Here is a 19,485-nt window from a genome sequence, read left to right on the forward strand (position 1 = left end):
GGTGGGGTTTAGGTGAAGCTCTGACAGAGGGCTTTTCATTTCTTCCCCATTCCCCCAAGTAGCTTTCCTCCCTGTACAGCGATGAACCGCACGCTGTTTGATGCTTCCCTCACTCCTTTTCTGTGGCTAAAATGTCAAAATATGCAGTTGGCACTCTCCCTTCACACTGAGAGTCTCTATAAAATATGTTTAAAACTCCCTGGGATTGAACAAAACTTTCAAACACATGAAATTTGGACACAAGCCCAGAGGGAATCAGGCCTTCTTGCTCAGAGCTCAAACACTATTAGTTTAGATGAAGAAGAAAACTTCAGGAAACAAAGTTGCAAATCTGCTATTCTGGAAATTTATAGTTTTACCTGCATCAAGCCATGGAGCAGCAAGTATTTTGGCAGGTTTGCTAAAGAGGTTCAGTTTATGGATAATTCCTAGGTCTTAAATAATGACTTCTGGTGCTAGAAAGCAAGCAGTGTTGGTTCTAACACAGCTCTAAGCTGGCTTCTGGAATTTCTGAGGCAGTAAGGTTTTCATAAAGAGCAGTGTGGGGTGAGTGGGGCCCATCTCTAATCAGGCAAATAGCTTGGAGCAGGGGTTGGCAAACCCTGCTGTCTGCCACCTGTTTGGTATAGCCCACAAGCTAAGAATGGTCTTTACATTTTAAATGGTTGAAGAAGTTATAAAAATAACATTTTGTGACATGCAAAAATAATATAAAATTAAAATATATTGTCTATAAAGTTTTATTGCAGGACAGTCACATTTTTCAATTTATGTATTGTATGTGGCTGCTTTCATGCTACAGTGACAGAGCTGAGTATATCTGACAGAGATCCTAAGGCCTGCAAAGCTTAAACTATTTTCTACCAGGCCTTTACAGAGTAAGTTTGCTGATCACAGGCTTAGAGCTTTAAGGGGCTGTGGAAATGTTGGCAGCAAGGAAAACTTCTACCCAGAAATTTTACCTCCTTAGGATGGTATTTAAAATGAAGAAACTCAGAATTTCATTTTGAGGCCCATATGGTGATGCTAATTGACAAAGCTGGTGAGATCTGATCTCTGCCAACACCTTATCCTCCCTATCTTTACAATGGTAGTTTTTGAGACATGCCTTAGGGTCATTTTAGCACCTGTAGTTCAAGCCAGAAGATGACAGAGTAGGATGACAGAGTAATAACTTCAGAGATGCATACTTAAGATTCTCTGTAAATTTCAATTATCTATGTTATTTTTATCCATCGTCTAATCTTGTGCCTCAACTATAATAAATAACTGAAAACTAGGTTGTCATTTTTTTCCCTCTTTCAGAGAAAACTTTCAGGGCCTTTAGAGAACAGTATAAAAGGTATTTGGGAAAGCTGGTGTTAGAAAGACTCCGAAAACATCATCCAGTTTATTGTTAAAGAATTAAAACACTTTTACTAATATTTCCCAAATTTGCATTTTAAAATGGAAAAATATGATATTTAAAATGTGTAAGAATCCAGTACTCAAACTTTAAATAAGTCAAATGTGAGCCTCCACTTCTCAGAATCCCCCTCCCCAGAGATAGTCTCTGTCCTCAGTTTGAAGGATATGTGTGTGCACACCCACATGTACTTTAAAGGTAAAATCCTACTTAAGTTCATACTGATACTTTCTATTTCAATTCAGGATGATAAAGTTTTTACTTAACCTCTCTGACCTTTTATCTGTACTTCTTTTCTCTCATGCTGAGCCTCTAGTTCTCAGTAACACCAGGAATGACAGAATATTCTGTCATTGCTCCTTTTTTGCTTTATCTCACAGCATAGAGAAGCACAGCAATCTCAGAATATGTATGTCAGCATATCTCCAACAATGTGCCAACTAAAAATAGTTAAAAATCTTTCTGTGGTTCTTTTTGTCCTTGTTGTAGATTCTGTTGATACTACAGTGTTGTGTTTTTTTTTTAAGTTTTGTTTTGTTTTTTGTTCATACCACTAACCTAATGATACACATTTAGGTTCATTTGTTTTATTGTATTTTTTATTTTTTGGAATTTAAAAAAGTATAATTTTCTTATATGGTTATTTAATACATGATTTACATGGTTTCAAGACAAATCTACAGAACATGACTTATTCAAAGACAGTCAAAATTCTATATCTCCTCCATCCTATTTCTTCCCTCTCCTATCTGTAACCATTAAAAAAAAAGAAAAAGCATTGTTTATCCTTGTTTTTTAATATAATATATTATGTTTTTTAATATAAGCAGATACATGTTTATATATGCTTCTTTTTCTTAAATTTTAACACTCTATACATTTTCACCTTGTTTTTTATGTCACAATGTACATTAGTATTTTATTACATATATATATATCTGTACTATGTAAGTATATAATATACATGTAATGTATATAGTAATATGTTTGGGCTCAGTTGTGGCATATTGTTTTGTTATATTTAAATAGATATACAAGTATTTTATATAAATAATCTTTTACTATGTGGTCTATTTTATTAGCAACCTTTTTTTTAATACTTTTTTTTGGTAACTAGCAAGATTCATACTCTTGTTCTGTTTTCCTTTACACTAATATCTGTTAAGAACTCCTACTCTCCCTCTAATTTTCTTTTAAGTCCCCTCCTAGAAGCAATATTGAAATTAACTAGTAACTTCTTTTTTCTTCCCCCCTACTTTCCCTCTTTTTCAGCATCTGATTTGAAGTAACATCCTTTTAATCCCAGTTAATAAACATATATAATCAACAACTTTATTCTACTTACCATGTTCTTTCCCCATTCTCCCCCCCATTTTTGAGAACTGTATCTCATCTACCTTGTCGGAGAATACTGTATCCTTTCTGATAACCATGGTTTAGTCTTAGTTCTATAAGTAAATATATATTTAATGTCCCTGATGCATCTTATGTCAGTATCTCTCCAGTGTTTTGGTTGTCTGGAGTTCATTTTCTACTTGGTTCCTCAAGAAAGGCTATAGTGGGACCAAAATTCCTTGTCTTTTGCATGAACATGACAGTCTGTGGCCTCCATTTGTGAAAGTCAGTTGGACTTGGTATACACAATCCTTCCATCACATTTTCTTTCCTGCCATATTTTAGATATGTTGTTACTTCAGTGTCTCCTGGAATAAACTATGGCTGTCAAACTCTGATGACAGTCTAATATTCTTTCCCATATAAGTGACAGCCTTTTTTCTGGAATGATCAAAAGATTTCATTCTTTTTCCTTTGTTCTTATTGTCCTTGATCAAAGGGCAGAAGGGGATGCCCAGTTCCCAGAGGATTATCTGGACATGTTGCCTTCTTATTTCTTTCACTCATAGATGATGTGAAGGGACAGAAAGGTGGCATCAGTCTTCTGAAACATTATGCATTTGTTCCTCTTGTACCTCATGCTTTCTTAGAATGAGGAGTCCTTGGAGTACAATCCAAGACCCTCCCTACACTAACTTCTAGTGAGCTTGCCAACGGAATAAATTTTAAATTGTCAGAAGCTCTGCTGATGACCTTAGAGGCAGAGAAGTGGAAAATCATGGTGAAATGAAATGTAAGGATTATGTGGATTTTCCTTCTCTACATCATGGGTCCCATCCAGACAGCTGGCACTTGCATCATTTTGGTGGACTCAGTGGGAAGCTGAATGGAAGTCCTGCTCAGTGCTCTCTCCAGATGTCCTATAGTAGAGCCATTTCTTTAAAAAATCCTCCTCTACCTTTGAATTCTGAACATATTAGTCACTTTTTTCCTTAAAATGTGGTCCAGAATAAGACTTTCTGCAGTATACTTTTGTGTACTTAGTTCATCTCTCCTCCTCATCTTCACCTTCCCCTATTTAGGATACCTGCTGCTGGTATCTGGGCTTTCTTCTAAGCATTCTGGCTAGCTTTGGGAAAAAGAAAATTCTGACATTCAGGGCTCCTGAAGAAGTCATGCGTGTCATGAACTGATTAGTCCAACCTAATAGTTGTTACCCAAATAGCCGACAACATAAGTTCACATATCACTCCTTATATTCTATCTTTAGAAGAAAACCAGTATAACTGATTTATGCAAAGCAGAAGAATATATATATATATATATATATATATATATATATATATATATATATGGGGGGGAGCATTGTATTGCCTGAGAAAATAAATGGATTAAACTACAGCCTAGTGAATAGTGAAATGGTTATGGCTCATAACTTAGTTTGCTAATTCCCTTAATCTTTCATAAATACAACTATACTTGAGTATTATGGAGACTCTTATAAAGTAGATTATGCAGTGTCTGTAATAAAGTAAAAGTGAAACATAATTTCAATGAAGTCAGCTAAAAAAAAAACAAAAAACCCTGGATGTTAAAGGCAGCCACCACCAGTGAGAGGCAGGCTATTCGAAAGTAAAAATACTAAAGAAATCAAATGGCAAAAGCTAGTAACAATGGTCTCTGCTTCATTTATTTTAAGGCTGGAGTGATTTGGGGAGCCAACCAGTTTTGTCATTATACCAGTGAGGCAAGTAGGGCCCAGAGAGTGATCTGCCAGATCACACAATTAGTTAGTAGAAGATTTGGGGTTAGAACTCAGGGTTCTTTGCAACTAGTACTGGACTTTTTCAAAATGACTCTTTTTAATTTTTACTTCTGTTTATATATTTATAGACTCATAAATTGTTAGAGCCATAATGGATCTTAGAGATCATCTAATCCAGCCCACCATTTCCCTACCACACCCTCATTTTATAGGAGAAAGCAAAGCCCAGACACAGATAAGGAATCTGATCGCACAGCTTCTTAGTAAAGAAACATCTTTTTATCATCTCCAATGAAGGCAGAGTTAGTATAAGAGACTGTATGCATAAAATGGAAGTTATTTTGTTTGGTAACCAGATTAAAGTCTGCTTTTAAATACAATCTATTAATTTAATAAATTAAGATAGTCTGGTAACAACAACCACAGAAAGGAAGGGATGACTTTCAACAGAACTAAATTTTTCTTTTCAAATTATGTAAGTAGTTACCACAAAATTCTTTTAACTAGCAAGCTATGTTCCTGCATTTAAAACGTTACTCATTTATTCACAGCTTCTAAGAGGAAACATTTATATTACAAAACAGTCTCAAACAAATCAGCGGGTTTGATAGAGCAGCAGAGTTATTCACAACTGACTTATGGTCATAAGTTGTCCTCCTTTTTTTCTTGCTTGTGTCTTTCTTTCTATCTGTGTCTAAAGGATATTTGTTCCCTGCCTCACAATTTACTAAAGTTTATTTTTAGAGGCTGAATAATCTGTACTTTGCATGAGACCTTTGTTCTAGTCACAACAGTTAGACTTAAGAAACTAGTTTTTTTTTTTTCCACAGTGGTACAGTTTACTTATTTAAGTTGCTAATAATGATATAAAACCAGAAATGTGTATTACTATTGAAAAGAAAAATTAGTAGGATTAAGTCACATAAATAAAAATAAGCTAAAATCTAAAAGCTTTTAAAAAGATTATTTTGTTTTTCCAAAATGTATTGCATAATATATTTCTGTTCTCAAATTAAAATTAATGATTTATAATACAACTCCAATTGTATTATCTAAAGTTTTCATTTATTAAGTACTTTGTGGAAGCAACAAATATTGATATATTGTCTTCCAGTAATTTATAACATTATCTGCATAAATCTTTAGAAAAATATTGTGACAAGGAGTTGTTTACAAAGGCCTACTAGTAAAATATGATGTAGACATGAGCAAACTCATGAGCACGGACAACTTTAAATATTTTGTTTCCTGTAAATTAGATTTGATTTTAATGGATCTGTCATTTTCTCCCTGAATGCAGCTTTTTACCGGGTCTGTATTTAGAAAGAGAGAAAGTTAGAATGTAAATTGAAATAATATTTACTTTTTATTTAATTTTCTCTCTGACATGTATATTGTAGGATGGTTTAAATGAAGCATAGCAAGTTATAGCGACTGGAAGTCTCAATTTCATCTAAAATGATTATGATTATGTAACCAGCTTTAGGAACACACGATTTTGATACTCAATAATAACAGTGATTTAATTTTGTTACCTATAAACATTTATTGAGCACTTATTATATGCCAAGTACAAACATAAACTCTCTCTATATATTTAACTCATTAAATCTTAATAATAACCCTAAAAGCTAGGTCATATTAATATCCCTCATCTTGCAGATGAGAAAACTAAGACAGAGTAGTGAAGTAATTTGACCAAAGGCACACAACTGTCAAGTGGCAGGGCTAGGATTCGAGCTAAGCAGGTTCCAGTAACCACTACACTAGGGCAGCGGTTCTCCGAGTGTGGCCTCCAGGTCAGTAGCATCAGCGTTACCTGGAAACACGCTAGAAATAATATTCTTGAGCCATACTTCAGACTTACTAAATTAGAAACTCTAGGGTGGGATCCAAAAATCTGCGTTTTGACCAGCCCTCCAGGTAATTCTGATGAACACTGTCTTAGTCTGTTGGGCTGCTATAACAAAAATGCCATAGACTGTGAGTAGCTTAAACAACAGACATTTATTTCTCAGTTTTGGAAGCTGGTGAGTCTAAGATCAAGGTGCTGGCAGATTCAGTTTTTGGTGAGGACCTGCCTGTGGTTCACAGATAGCTATCTTCTCACTGTGTCCTCACATGGCTGAAGAACAGAAAGCTAAAGCAAGCTCTCCTTTCTCTTATAAGGGTACTAATCCCATTTATGAGGGCTCCACACTTAAAACCTAATGGTCTACCAAAGGCCTCACATCCTAAAATCATCACACTGGAGATTAAGATTTCAACATGAATTTGGGGGACACAAACACTCAGTCTATAATACACTAAAGTTTGAGAACCACTGCCTAGATAAAGAAAGCATTGTTCTCTCCCTCGTTCAAAGGCCAACAGTGTAGTGGTAACGGTGGTCATGCAAACACATGATTGCCATCCATCTAGTAAGTGCATTTAACGAGGAATATATTGGGTAAAGCAATGGTGCAAAGGAGAATGTGAAGGAAAAGGGAAGGTTTTGCTTTTTGATCATTAAGAAATTTGTACTCTAGTTTCAGAGATAGAGGAAGGGTAATCAGTTCAATACTGATAGAGTATGTTGGTTTTGCTTATCTAGAGTTTCAACAGATAGTTCAGATGACTTCCAATAGTTCTGAACATTTTTGCAGAATCAACATAATCATTGCAGCTACCCTGTATTTTGCCCACCTTCTGGCTATGATTGTGTCTCTTACATGTATATTAGTCTTGGAATTGATGGTTACACATTAGTCAGAAGAGATCTCTTAAAGATACCTAATGATGTATGCTTTTTGCCTAGAAAAATAATTTAGTGTTAGATATTAGAAAGGCCAACCTTCAATAATGGTACCCATTTTACTTATCTATTAAAATCCAAAGTAACTATTGTCTCTTACTTTGGGATATAACAGAACTGAGCATTACAAGGTACTGTCCTAGCTTGTAATACATAAGTCACTTAACCCATTAGGTGAGTCATCCCTTATTTTTCAGAGCACAGTATTCCAGAAATCCTCACAGTAGTCTTCCAGGCTAAATAAATTCTTTGCACTTTTCATTCTGCTGGAAACAGGGATTAGACATAAAGTAAACAACATGAGCTGTCTATTCTTCATAACATCTTCGAAGAGACGGCCCTGATTTGCACCACTGTTTTCAATCACTTAAAAGGCAATAATTTAATTATGCCATCCTTTATATAAGAACTGCCATTGCTTTCAGTTCCCTTCCAGGCCTGACAAAAATAAATCACTTCAATAAATCCCTTTTTTCTCCCTCTTAGAGACAAGAATAAGTAATGATACCAGTGATCTTCCAAGGACAAAATAAATATAATGTACTTTGTATAGAAAAGCAAAATATTTCACAAGGCAGTGATTCATTGTGTTACTTAAACAATTGATCTTGTGTATATGTGAAAAATGTTTAAATGATTTTATATAAGGGCATTTTTAGAGCGGCAGATACTACACTCTGCTTTTGAACTCAAATGCTTGGATAGAGCAGTCTATGTGCCTAGGATGGGCAACAGAATACACCTTAGAAATACACCATCCATAATTTCAGCTCATTGATGGTCACTCCTTTATGACTTTACAAAGAGAAAATATTTTCTAGGGTATCTGAAACAAGTTCTTTCCTCATGTGAAAATAACCACCTAATTCTTTTCTAAGTTCATTTTAAATATTAACAGTATGACACATGGCTTAGACTAAAAGGACATCAGCTTGAATGTATGTAATAGTTGTCATTTTATTAAAGGTTACTCATCTCAATTGACGTTTTTCTTAATGACCCAAGTTACCCAAAAAGACAGTCATGCTCTAATATTACAGTGAATTAAGTCCTTGAGTAAGTGACTCAGCTGTTAAGGCTACAGGGGTCCAACATTACCAGAGTGTGGGCATATAAAACTTAAAATATATGGCAGTTAGCAAATTGATTAGTTAGGGTCCATGTTATGCCAAGTTACCCTTTCTGTTAATTTCTTCATTTACTGGTGCCTCTTAGTAAATGATAAAATATTTTCATGTCAACAAGTCCAACTCAAGGGATTCAACAAGTTCACGGGATCTTTAAAAATAGCTTACAGTTTTAAACAGGTGATATGGACTCATTAAAGCTTAATGTTATATTTTATGATAGGTATAATTTTATAATAGAACTGCAAATAACATACTTTTCAAGTTTTCTGCTGACTTTTACATTCAATCACTGAGAAAAATCCTCCTGTTTGGATCACGTTATTCTGAATTAGGATTATTCATATGGGTGAAATAAACTGGAAAAAAATATAATCTAAAAGAATAGAATTTTTACCTGCTTTAGATATACTTTTATAGGGCACTAATATTTACTGCGTACCTCCTATGTGCCACTTTTGAGCAATTCAAATGCCTTACCTCATTTAATTCTCATAGTTATGGTTCTTATCACTATTATTTGCTTTACTTTTATTTTTCCATAGCACTATCATCATCATCTAATATGCTACACATTTTTCTACATATTTTTCTTATCATCTTCTCCTTCTCCCCCAGCCCTCTCTCCCATTAGGCAGGGATTTTTACGTTTTGCTTACTGCTGTCTCCATAATTCCTAGAATAGTGCCTTGTTCATAAAAGGTGCTAAATAATTTTGGGGGGGATGAATGAATGACTTCCCAATTTACAGATGAAGAGAGGTTAAGGAAGTAACAAAACTAGAATGTGAAAATGGTTTTAGGTGGTCCATATACTCATCTATCCATTCATCCATTTGATGAGTGACTTTAAAGCCCATGAAATTTCCAATATACCACATTGTCTCCAATGCATTTACTATATTGATATAAAAATCAGCATGATAATGACAAGTTTTATCGATTCATTATAAGTTCCCCAAGTATCAGCGTTAGACCAGCAGTTCTTCTCTTTTTGTCCATTGGTAGGTTACCATTTCTTATGATAGTTTATGATTTGTAATTAATTTTGAATAAACATGTCCAAAGTTCAAATGGTACAGAGGCATATATGGAGAAAAGTATCCATCACACACCTTCTCCTCCACTAGAACCACCTGGGGAGCTTTACAATTACTGAAGCCTGTGTCCCACCCCATAGATTGCGATTTACTTGATCTGTGGGTATGACCTGGTTTTGGAATTTTTAGAAGAGCCTCAGGACAGACTGTGCTTCAGGTAAAGGTAAAGCAACAAGGACCAAATATAACCTCTTGCCTTAAATAACTAAGAAACACACAAAATATATGAAACAATGCTTTTTTAAATGATACTGGACACAAGGCAAAAAAAGACAGTAATCCCTGAAAGATGGGAAACAAATGAGGTGAGCCCTATGATGGACCCAGCTTATAGTCTGAGAGAGTATCTAGGCCATGGCACAGGGAGAGAGAATATAGGCTGAGCCTGGCAGACTCCCTGAGTTGGGCACTCAGAGCTGAGAGTTCAATGAGAGCAAACAGTGAGAATCCACAGGACAGACCACAGGAGAAGAGAACGCCAAAGTCCTACCGGGGGGTCCCTCTTGAGTGTTCAGCTGGGAGCTGACTAGCACATGTGTGAGGAAACTACCAGAGGTTGCGGGGAAGGGAGCACCTGAAAAGACTGGAGGCAACAGTACCTAGTGTCCATACAGCGATAAAAATAACGCCTGTTCTAACTAGATGGACTGGAAAATCTTGCAATTTGCAGGGCATTTGATAGAATACTCAGACGGGTTTTGCTTTAATAGTGAGAACAAAATTAGTCCTAGACTAAACAGTATTCCAGTCCTACCTAACGTATCTTGAAAGCAAGACCCCAAACGATCACTTATTTCCAAGTAGCTTAACTATATCCTAGAACAAAGCTCAAGAATATTTATAAGAATACAGAAATATCCAGCAACCACCAAGATAAAATTCACGTCTGACATCCAATTAAAAATTACCAGAAATGCAAAGTAGAAAAATATAACCCATAAATTAACCAATTGAAAATAACCCAGAACTGACACAAATATTACAATTAGCAGACAAAGACATTAAAACAGTTATTATAACTGTATTCCAAATAGCCAAAAATTAAGTAGAGACACGGAAGAGGCCCAAGTGATCCAAATCAAAATTCTATTATGGTTTATCACAGGATATTGAATCTAGTTCCCTGTGCTATATATTAGGACCTTGTCAAAATTCTAAAGATGAAAACTATAATGTATAAAATGAAAGATACACTGGATGGGACTAATGGCAGATTAGATGTTGCAGATGAAATAATTAGAGAACTTTAAGACACAGCAATAGAAACTATCCAAAATAAAACAGAGAGCAAAGAGAAATTTTTTTAAATTTTAAAAAATGAAGAGTATCAGTGAGTTGTGGGGAAACTAATATAGTCTAATAATAATATAATATAGTCTAATATAATATAGTCTAATATATATAACTAATATAGTCTAATATATGTGTAACTGGAGAACTGGAGCCCCTCAAAGGTGGATGGGGAGATGAAGGAAGAACTATATTTGAAGAAATAATGTTCAAAAATTTTCCAAATTTAATGACAACTAAAAACACACAATCCAAAGAGGGCCAACAAACTGAAGCTCAAGAAGCATTAAGAAATAACACCAAGGCACATCATAATCAAATTGCTCAAAACCAGTGTAGAAAATATTGAAAGCAACCAGGGAATTAAAGACATAGTAGATAAGATAAGGATGACAGCAGATTTCTTGTCAGAAACAAAGTAAATGAGGAGACAGTGGAGCAACATTTCTAAAAGTGCAGAAAGAAAAAAGTCTGCTCACCTAGAAATTTATACCCAGCAAAAATGTTAAAAAAAAAAAAAAAAGCGGGCTTCCCTGGTGGCACAGTGGTTGAGAGTCCACCTGCCGATGCAGGGGACATGGGTTCGTGCCCCAGTCTGGGAAGATCCCACATGCCGCGGAGCGGCTGGGCCTGTAAGCCATGGCCGCTGAGCCTGCGCATCTGGAGCCTGTGCTCCGCAACGGGAGAGGCCACAACAGGGAGTGGCCCATGTATTACAAAAAAGAAAAAAAAAAAAAAAGCAAAATGAAGACTTTTTTCAGACACACAAAATTGCACTACAGATATGTTAAAGGAAGTCCTTCAGGTAGAAGGAGAATTATATCAGATGTCAACCTAGATCTACGCAAAGGAATGAAGGACAGTGGGAATGGTAACTACAAGAATAAGTAGATCGATTTTTTTCATATTATTCAAATCTTTTAAAACATAATTCACTGTTTAGACAAAAAAATAACAGTGTAGTGTGGCGTTTCTGTAAAAGTAAAATGTCTGACAAGAACGGTACAAAGGTTAGAAGAGAGAAATAAAAGTAATGTTATTGTGAGTCTTATACTTAAAGTGGTAACTATCACTTGCCAAGCAGATTGTGACGTGTTAAAGATATTTACTGTGAACACTAAATCAACCACTAAAAAACCAAAAGTTATAAATAATAAACAAACCAACAAAGGAGATGAAATGGAATTATAAAATATAACCTAAAAGAAGGCAAAAAGAGGAAGAAGTTTTTTTTGACAAAGATGCAGTGGTAATTCAGTGGAGACGGGGTCATCTCTTCAACGAATAGTGCTGGAATAGTTGGCTATCAATAAGCAAAAAACGAACATCCATCCATACCTCATGCTTATACAAAATTAGCTCAAGGCAAATTATATATCATTATGTGAAACCTAAAACTATAAGTACTTCTAGAAAAAAAAATTAAGAGAAACATTTTTTTTTTTTTTTGCGGTACGCGGGCCTCTCACTGTTGTGGCTTCTCCCGTTGCGGAGCACAGGCTCCGGACGCACAGGCTCAGTGGCCATGGCTCACGGGCCTAGTCGCTCCGTGGCATGTGGGATCTTCCCAGACCAGGGCACGAACCCGTGTCCCCTGCATCGGCAGGCAGACTCCCAACCACTGCGCCACCAGGGAAGCCCAAGAGAAACTTTTATGGTCTTGGTTTAGGCAAAGATTCTGGGATAGTATAGCAAAAGCATCCATAAAATTGCAAACAATAAATTGGACTTTATAAAAATTAAAAACTTCTGCTGTTTAAAAGACACTGTTAAAGATGAAAAGACAAGCCACAGCCTGGGAGAAAATATTTGCAAGTCATACATCCTATAAGGACAAGCATCCCGAATATATATTGAAATCTCAAAACTCAATAATAAGGAAACAACCTAATTTTTAAAATGAACAAAATATTTGAACAGTTTTACCACAGTTGATACATAGAAGCAAATAAGCACATAAAAAGATGAGCAACATCTTAGTCATTACGGAAACACAAATTAAAACTATGATGACATACTAGTACCTGTGTATTAGAATAGCTACAATTAAAAAGACTGATCACACCAAGTGTTGGTGAGAATGTGGAGGAATGGAACTCTCATACACTGCTGAGTGGGAATACTAAAATAAATGATACAACTGCTTTGGAAAATAGGTTGGCAGTTTCTTAAAAAATTACACATATACCGACCATACGATCCAGCCATTCCACTCCTAGGCATTTTCCCAAAAGAACAGAAATCATGTATATTTAAAAATACATATTAATATATGCAGCAGCGTCATGTGTAACAGTTAAAAACTAGAAACAACGCACATGTCCATCAGCAGATAAACAGGTAGACTATAGTATGTCCATACAATAGAATGCTACTCAGAATAAGAAAGAATGAACTATTAATATGTGAATCTCAAAGTAATTGAGCCAGATAAAAAGATACACATAAGGTATGATTTCATTTTTATAAAATTTTAGAAGACACAAACTAATGTGTAGGAACAGAAATCATACTAGTGTTTTCCTTGGAAAAGTATGTTGGGGTGGAGACCAGGGAGCATGATGGGCACGAGGAAACTTCTGGAGGTGTTACATACATTTATTATCTCACTTGTGGTGGTGGTGTCACTGGTCACGTAAGCCCAAATCAATCAAACTGTACAATTTAAATATATGCCACTTACTGTATATTAATTTTACCTCAATATAGTTGTTGTTTTTTAAGAGCTTTAGGTAACTCAAGTGTATTTGGGACAAATTTGGGAATCATTGCTCCAGTAGGTCCCTAGTTCCACACTACAGAGACAACCTATTCTACGCAGCTTCCTGTTCTGGAAATTGGAACATTCTGGAAATACTGTGCATATACAAACATACATATTTCTTGTTTTAAATTCACAAATGGTAGCAAACTTTATACACTGTTCTGTACTTAACTTTTTTCACTTAATATGTCTTGGTGATCATTCCATATCAATAAATATGGAATGGCCTCATTTTTTTAAACACCTACATGTTAATCCACTGGATCTGGATTTTGCCTGATCCCAGTGATTTTGGCTACATGAGGTGGTACTGTATGCTTATTTTAAAACCTTTTAGGAGTAAAGATATAACTTGAATAGTTGTTAGAATTAATTTTTCTTTTAGGCATACCTTTAAGTCTTCATTTGCATGCTATATGACACAATGCTTTAATCTGTATGAGTATACAAGCTTTCTAGAACACCAAATTCACTATTAGTATTTTTTCACAGGTAAAGTCTGTATATCTCTGTGAAATGTTGACAAGTATTACATTTTGAAAAGTTATTATGACATTTTATTTGCTTTCCTTATCCTCTCAAGATGAAATTTGGTGTTCGGTTTGTCCTTTATTCAACACACTTTTTAAAAATCCTTTTTTTGTCCTTTGGTGGTTAATTTGGTGTTGGTCTTTAGGCCACAGCTATTCTTGGAGATGTATACTGTATAAGCTAATCTGTTACCAACTTCCATTTTTGGCAAAGAAATCATTTGGCTAAACTCTAGCTGGGGGCTTCCCAGGTGGCACAGTGGTTAAGAATCCACCTGCCAATGCAGGGGACACGGGTTCAAGCCCTGGTCTGGGAAGATCCCATGCCGTGGAGCAACTAAGCCTGTGCGCCACAACTACTGAGCCTGCGCTCTAGAGCCAGCGAGCCACAACTACTGAGCCCACGTACCACAACTACTGAAGGCCACATGCAACAACTACTGAAGCCTGTGTGCCTACAGCCTGTGCTCCGCAACAAGAGAAGCCGCCGCAATGAGAAGCCCATGTACCACAACAAAGAGTAGCCCCTGTTCACCGCAACCAGAGAAAGCCTGTGCACAGCAACGAAGACCCAATGCAGCCAAAAAAATTAATTAATTAATTTTTTAAAAAAACCTCTTATCCGGTGTTTTTCTCTCTTAATGGCAGCAGGTTGAACTGGCAAATACCAAAATAATTTTTGTTTTTAAAGTTAACAACACTCTTTAGTTTTTAGACTATATTGCAAGAGAAAGACCATCTACAAAGACAATGCACCAATTTATTTGGGGGCTTAAATTCCCTAGTGGCCCTTTATGTGTCCTTCATATGTTTTCCATAATTTTCAGTCTTAAAGCAACAAGAATCTCAAAGTGGCCATTATCCATACTACCCATATTGTCATATACTCTATGCACTTACTAGGTTTATTAGTGAACATTGAGTCTTTTTTATGACTAATGATATTCTGAACTTTGGGCCAGTATTTTATCAGATGTTCAATCAGTGCAGTTCGTTATCAGGTGAGTATTTGTTTTGTATTCATTAGCTAATGAAGTCACAGGATTGCAGCTGTTTGTAGTAAATTCACCAGTCATTTTTTCACATCATTAAATTCCATATTCCTATGGTCAGGTTTTATAGCTCCTTGTTCACCTTTGACCCTAATTTTGTAGAATTTCAGGGAATTGTCCTTATCCTGTCCAGTTAGGTTTCTTGTATTTATATGCCTGAGGTCATGTTTCTGAGGCATCTACAATGAAATAAACGTACATGTTTTGAATGTTATCTTTCCCTGAAGTGGTGCTATTTTTTTAAAATATTTTTAAAATTAATTTATTTATTTATTGGGCTGTGTCGGGTCTTAATTGCGATGTGCGGGCTCTTCGTTATAGTGCTCGGGCTTCTCTCTAGTTTTCTAGAACACTAGAAACGTGTGGCCTGTGGGTTTTCTCTTCTCTAGTTGTGGCGCATGGGCTCTGTAGTTTGCGGCACGCGGGCTCTCTAGTTGAGACGCATGAGTGAGCTCAGTAGTTGTGGCATGTGGGCTTAGTTGCCCTGCGGAATGTGGGATCTTAGTTAGTTCCCCGACCAGGGATAGAAACTGCAGCCCCTGCATTGGAAGGCGGATTCTTTACTGAAGTGGTGGTCTTTTGGCTGATAAAATGGTTTTACTGACTGGTAAATCATCTTTAAGACTCCTCTTCTTCTCTGAGTACTTAGCTTTTTAGTTTACTCAGGATGTGTCACTCTCTAATCTAGGGAAAGTGTGGAGAGCCTGATTCAAAAGCATTCCTATGCCCGCTCACCCATCCGTACCTATGGAGGAGAAGACGATGTGCTGGGGGATGAGGTTCAGACAACACAAAATCGAGGTAAGACCGCTTCTGGGCTATGCAACTGCTGGACAGGGAGGTGATGAGGCTCCTAGCCCTCAGGGAAGAGACTGCCCCAGAGTATTTCAGAAGCCTCTTCAGGAAGGGACAGCCTGAGGCTGATCATTATTTTGTCTTTGCATCTTAAGTGATTATGCTGCCTAAAGCCTTCCTGTAGTTTGTTTTCCAGTAAAAGGACATTGAGCCTCTGAGTCAGAGCCCAGGAGTTATTTGTCTGTGATCTACTACCAAAGAGCTATTTGGACTTTGGGGGTGGCCCCTTAGTCTTTCTCAACCTCAGTTTGACAATCTGAAAATCAGGGAATATATCTGTTTTACTTATATCAGGAATATCTTATTAGGATCAATGACTAGAATGGAAAACACTTTTAAAAAGAAGATTCTCCTAGTGAACACATTGCGTAGAGACGGTGGCCCAGGTGGTGAGAGTAGGGGAATACTATAAAGTTCCTTTGCTGCAGATGTTCATAGAGGAGCCCTCTGCATCTGGGAGGCCAGAGAAAAGAAACCAGAGGGGGGTGCCCAGGCACAGGGATGTTCACATGGGGAGAGTCCTCTGTCATATTTTTATGTCCATGATATGGAATAGCATAAACAGTCAGAACATATGATGCCTCATAGCTAAGTCCAGATGAGCTACTAGTAATTATACAACTGGAAAATTCAGTGTCAAATTTTGTTTAAACTTCTGGATACTGTGATATAAGAAAAACTTACTCTTGCAACTTGTCAAATATCTAATAAAATATTATGGACGCTAAGCTGTCATTCCTGATAGTTTGTAATGATGTATATTACCATTATTACTTAGTATATTATTATATACTAAATATATGATACAGTATACATATATATTTTATTTTATATTGTGACAATTTGTTCTTTTCTATTGATGTGGCTTCTCATCTTGCTCAGTACTATGCTATTTTCATAAATGCATTATTTTGTTTTTGTAACATGATAACGTATTTTTATATCTGGTAGGGAAAATCTATCCTTGTTATAATTTAAAAAATTTTTAAATTCTGTCATTATTTGTCCCGATAATTTTGAGAATCGAGTTGAAGAGGGAAAAAACATTGGCATTTCACTGGCTTTACACTCAACCAATAAATTAATTTGGGAATAAATGACTTTTAAAAAATTTTTATTTTTCATCCAAAAATATGGCATGTGTCTCCAATTATTAAAATCTTTCCTTACATCTCTATTTCAATAGAGTCGTGTGAAAAATTTCAAATAAGTATCATGCATTTCTTTTCAGAGTAATTTCTAAGTATTTATGCTTTATTTTTGACAGTGCTTTTGTTTCCACATAACTCAGCTATGCTGAGTAGAGCTGGCATATTAAAATGTGTTTGGATTTTGTGTATCTGTCTTAAATGTAATCAACATAGTAAATGTTCTCATTATTTCCAAAAGAAAAGAGTTACAGAAGCTAAAGAAAAAAAAAAGAAAAACAGTCTTGTGGGTTTTCATAGTGGCTTTGGAAACCAGGTAGCTTTGTTGAGGCTTGTCTGTCCAGCCTTACTTATAGGGATGCTACAGAGGTTAGGATGGATATCAGCTATTTGGAAGTCTTTTAAAGGGAATCAGGTCATTACCTTCAGGCAGGTTGCTAGTGTTTTGGCGACTCTCAGGGAGTATGCAGGCCATCTATTAAGTCAGTAAATTCTCTTTTCCATATATGGTATAAATGATATATTCTTGTGTGGAAAGCTAGATATGCCTCATGATTGACCTGTCTCTCTTTTAAATTATAGATCTATTACATAATTTTAAAAATAAAATTGACCCTTACAGATAATGTAATTCTTTTTTTTTTTAAACATCTTTATTGGAGTATAATTGCTTTACAATGTTGTGTTAGTTTCTGCTGTATAACAAAGTGAATCAGCTTTACATATACATATATCCCCATATCTCCTCCCTCTTGTGTCTCCCTCCCACCCTCCCTATCCCACCTCTCTAGGTGGTCACAAAGCATGAGCTGATCTCCCTGTGCTATGCGGCTACTTCCTACTAGCTGTCTATTTTACATTTGGTAGTGTATATATGTCCATGCCACTCTCTCACTTCGTCCCAGCTTACCCTTCCCACTCCCCGTGTCCTCAAGTCCATTCTCTACGTCTGCGTCTTTATTCCTGTCCTGTCCCTAGGTTCTCCAGAACCTTTTTTTTTTTTAAGATTCCATATATATGTGTTAGCATACGGTATTTGTTCAGATAATGTAATTCTTGATTTGCACACTGGAGTAGAGTTTCCAGTCTAATGAGACTTTTTTTTTTCCTTTCAGGATCAGCCTTTACAACATCTGATAATTTGTCTCTCAGTTCCTGGGTATCATCTTCATCCAGTTTTCCTGGATTTCAGCACCCACAGTCCCTGACTGCTCTTGGCACCAGCACAGCATCCATAGCGACACCCATTCCTCACCCTATACAGGGCTCTCTGCCACCATATAGCCGACTTGGGATGCCTCTAACCCCATCGGCCATTGCCAGCTCCATGCAAGGGAGTGGCCCAACATTCCCCTCATTCCACATGCCCCGGTATCATCACTACTTTCAGCAGGGGCCCTATGCTGCTATCCAAGGACTGCGCCATTCCTCTGCTGTGATGACGCCATTTGTATGACTCTTCTAAAAATAGGAGAATCTAGATCCAGAATGTGCAAATGGGTATGGAAATATAAGACAGGGTTGGGTGGGTGGGATGTGGGGTGTTGGAGCCGGGGCTCTCCAGGAGACATGGGACCTATTAGAGAGGAGAGCTGGACTCACAATAAAACCAACCACTAAGGGAAAGCACCATGGACCAGGATTCATCTGTAGTGGGGGACATCTTTTGGCTTTGAGAGAGAATCAGTGTAAAGTTCTTAGCCAGCCTAAGTCCTGCAACTATTGGATATCAATGTACCAAGAAAGTGTAATAATACAAGGCAGATGAATCTTAAGATGCATTATTCCTAGTGGTTAAAAATGCTGTGTCAATGCAGTAATGTATAAAGTCAACATGTATAGGTTTTCTTTTTACTTTCCACAGGTTAAAAGAATCTTCAAAGAGGCAATACTATATAACATACCATAATGCATAATGACTAACTGAAGTCCATTTCTCCCTATAGAAATGAGAGCCAATAGAGAAGTATTTGTAGTGCTGTAGCTTAAGCATGTTTAGTTTTTCTTTGTGTTAGTTTGCTGGGGAAGGAGCTGAGATAATGCTAATGCATCCTAATTTGTGGATGAATAGGTGGTAATGACGTCACAAAGTTCTTTCTGTAATATTGAAGGGCCAGTACCTGACAAGTTCTTTTTCACAGTCTTTTCTTTCTTTCTAATTCTCTTTCTTGCAATTACTTGCCATTTATGTAGGAAAAATCTTCCATATACGAATAAAACTGAGGTTTTATTTTTCTGGGCTGCATTCTAAATACACTGCTGATTTATTCACTGAGGGACACTTTAAAGTCTCTACACCTTGACGCATGAGACTTTCTTTC

At 36.4% G+C, this 19,485-nt stretch overlaps 1 protein-coding gene across 1 annotated transcript in view; it reads left to right on the forward strand.

The window, feature by feature from the left end:
* Positions 1-18,675, forward strand: part of TBX20 (T-box transcription factor 20) — a 51,070-nt gene extending 32,395 nt beyond the window's left edge. The window contains exons 7-8 of the mRNA XM_027101314.1: positions 15,850-15,962; positions 18,280-18,675. Of these exons, the coding sequence (XP_026957115.1) occupies positions 15,850-15,962; positions 18,280-18,620 (454 nt within the window). The 3' untranslated portion in view covers positions 18,621-18,675. The remainder of the gene's footprint in view (positions 1-15,849; positions 15,963-18,279) is intronic.
* Positions 18,676-19,485: the final 810 nt, after the last annotated feature.

Source organism: Aethalodelphis obliquidens, unplaced genomic scaffold (genome assembly GCF_003676395.1).
Source record: "Aethalodelphis obliquidens isolate GAN/ISIS:26980383/991018 unplaced genomic scaffold, ASM367639v1 scaffold5, whole genome shotgun sequence".
NCBI classification, from domain to species: Eukaryota; Metazoa; Chordata; class Mammalia; order Artiodactyla; family Delphinidae; genus Aethalodelphis; species Aethalodelphis obliquidens.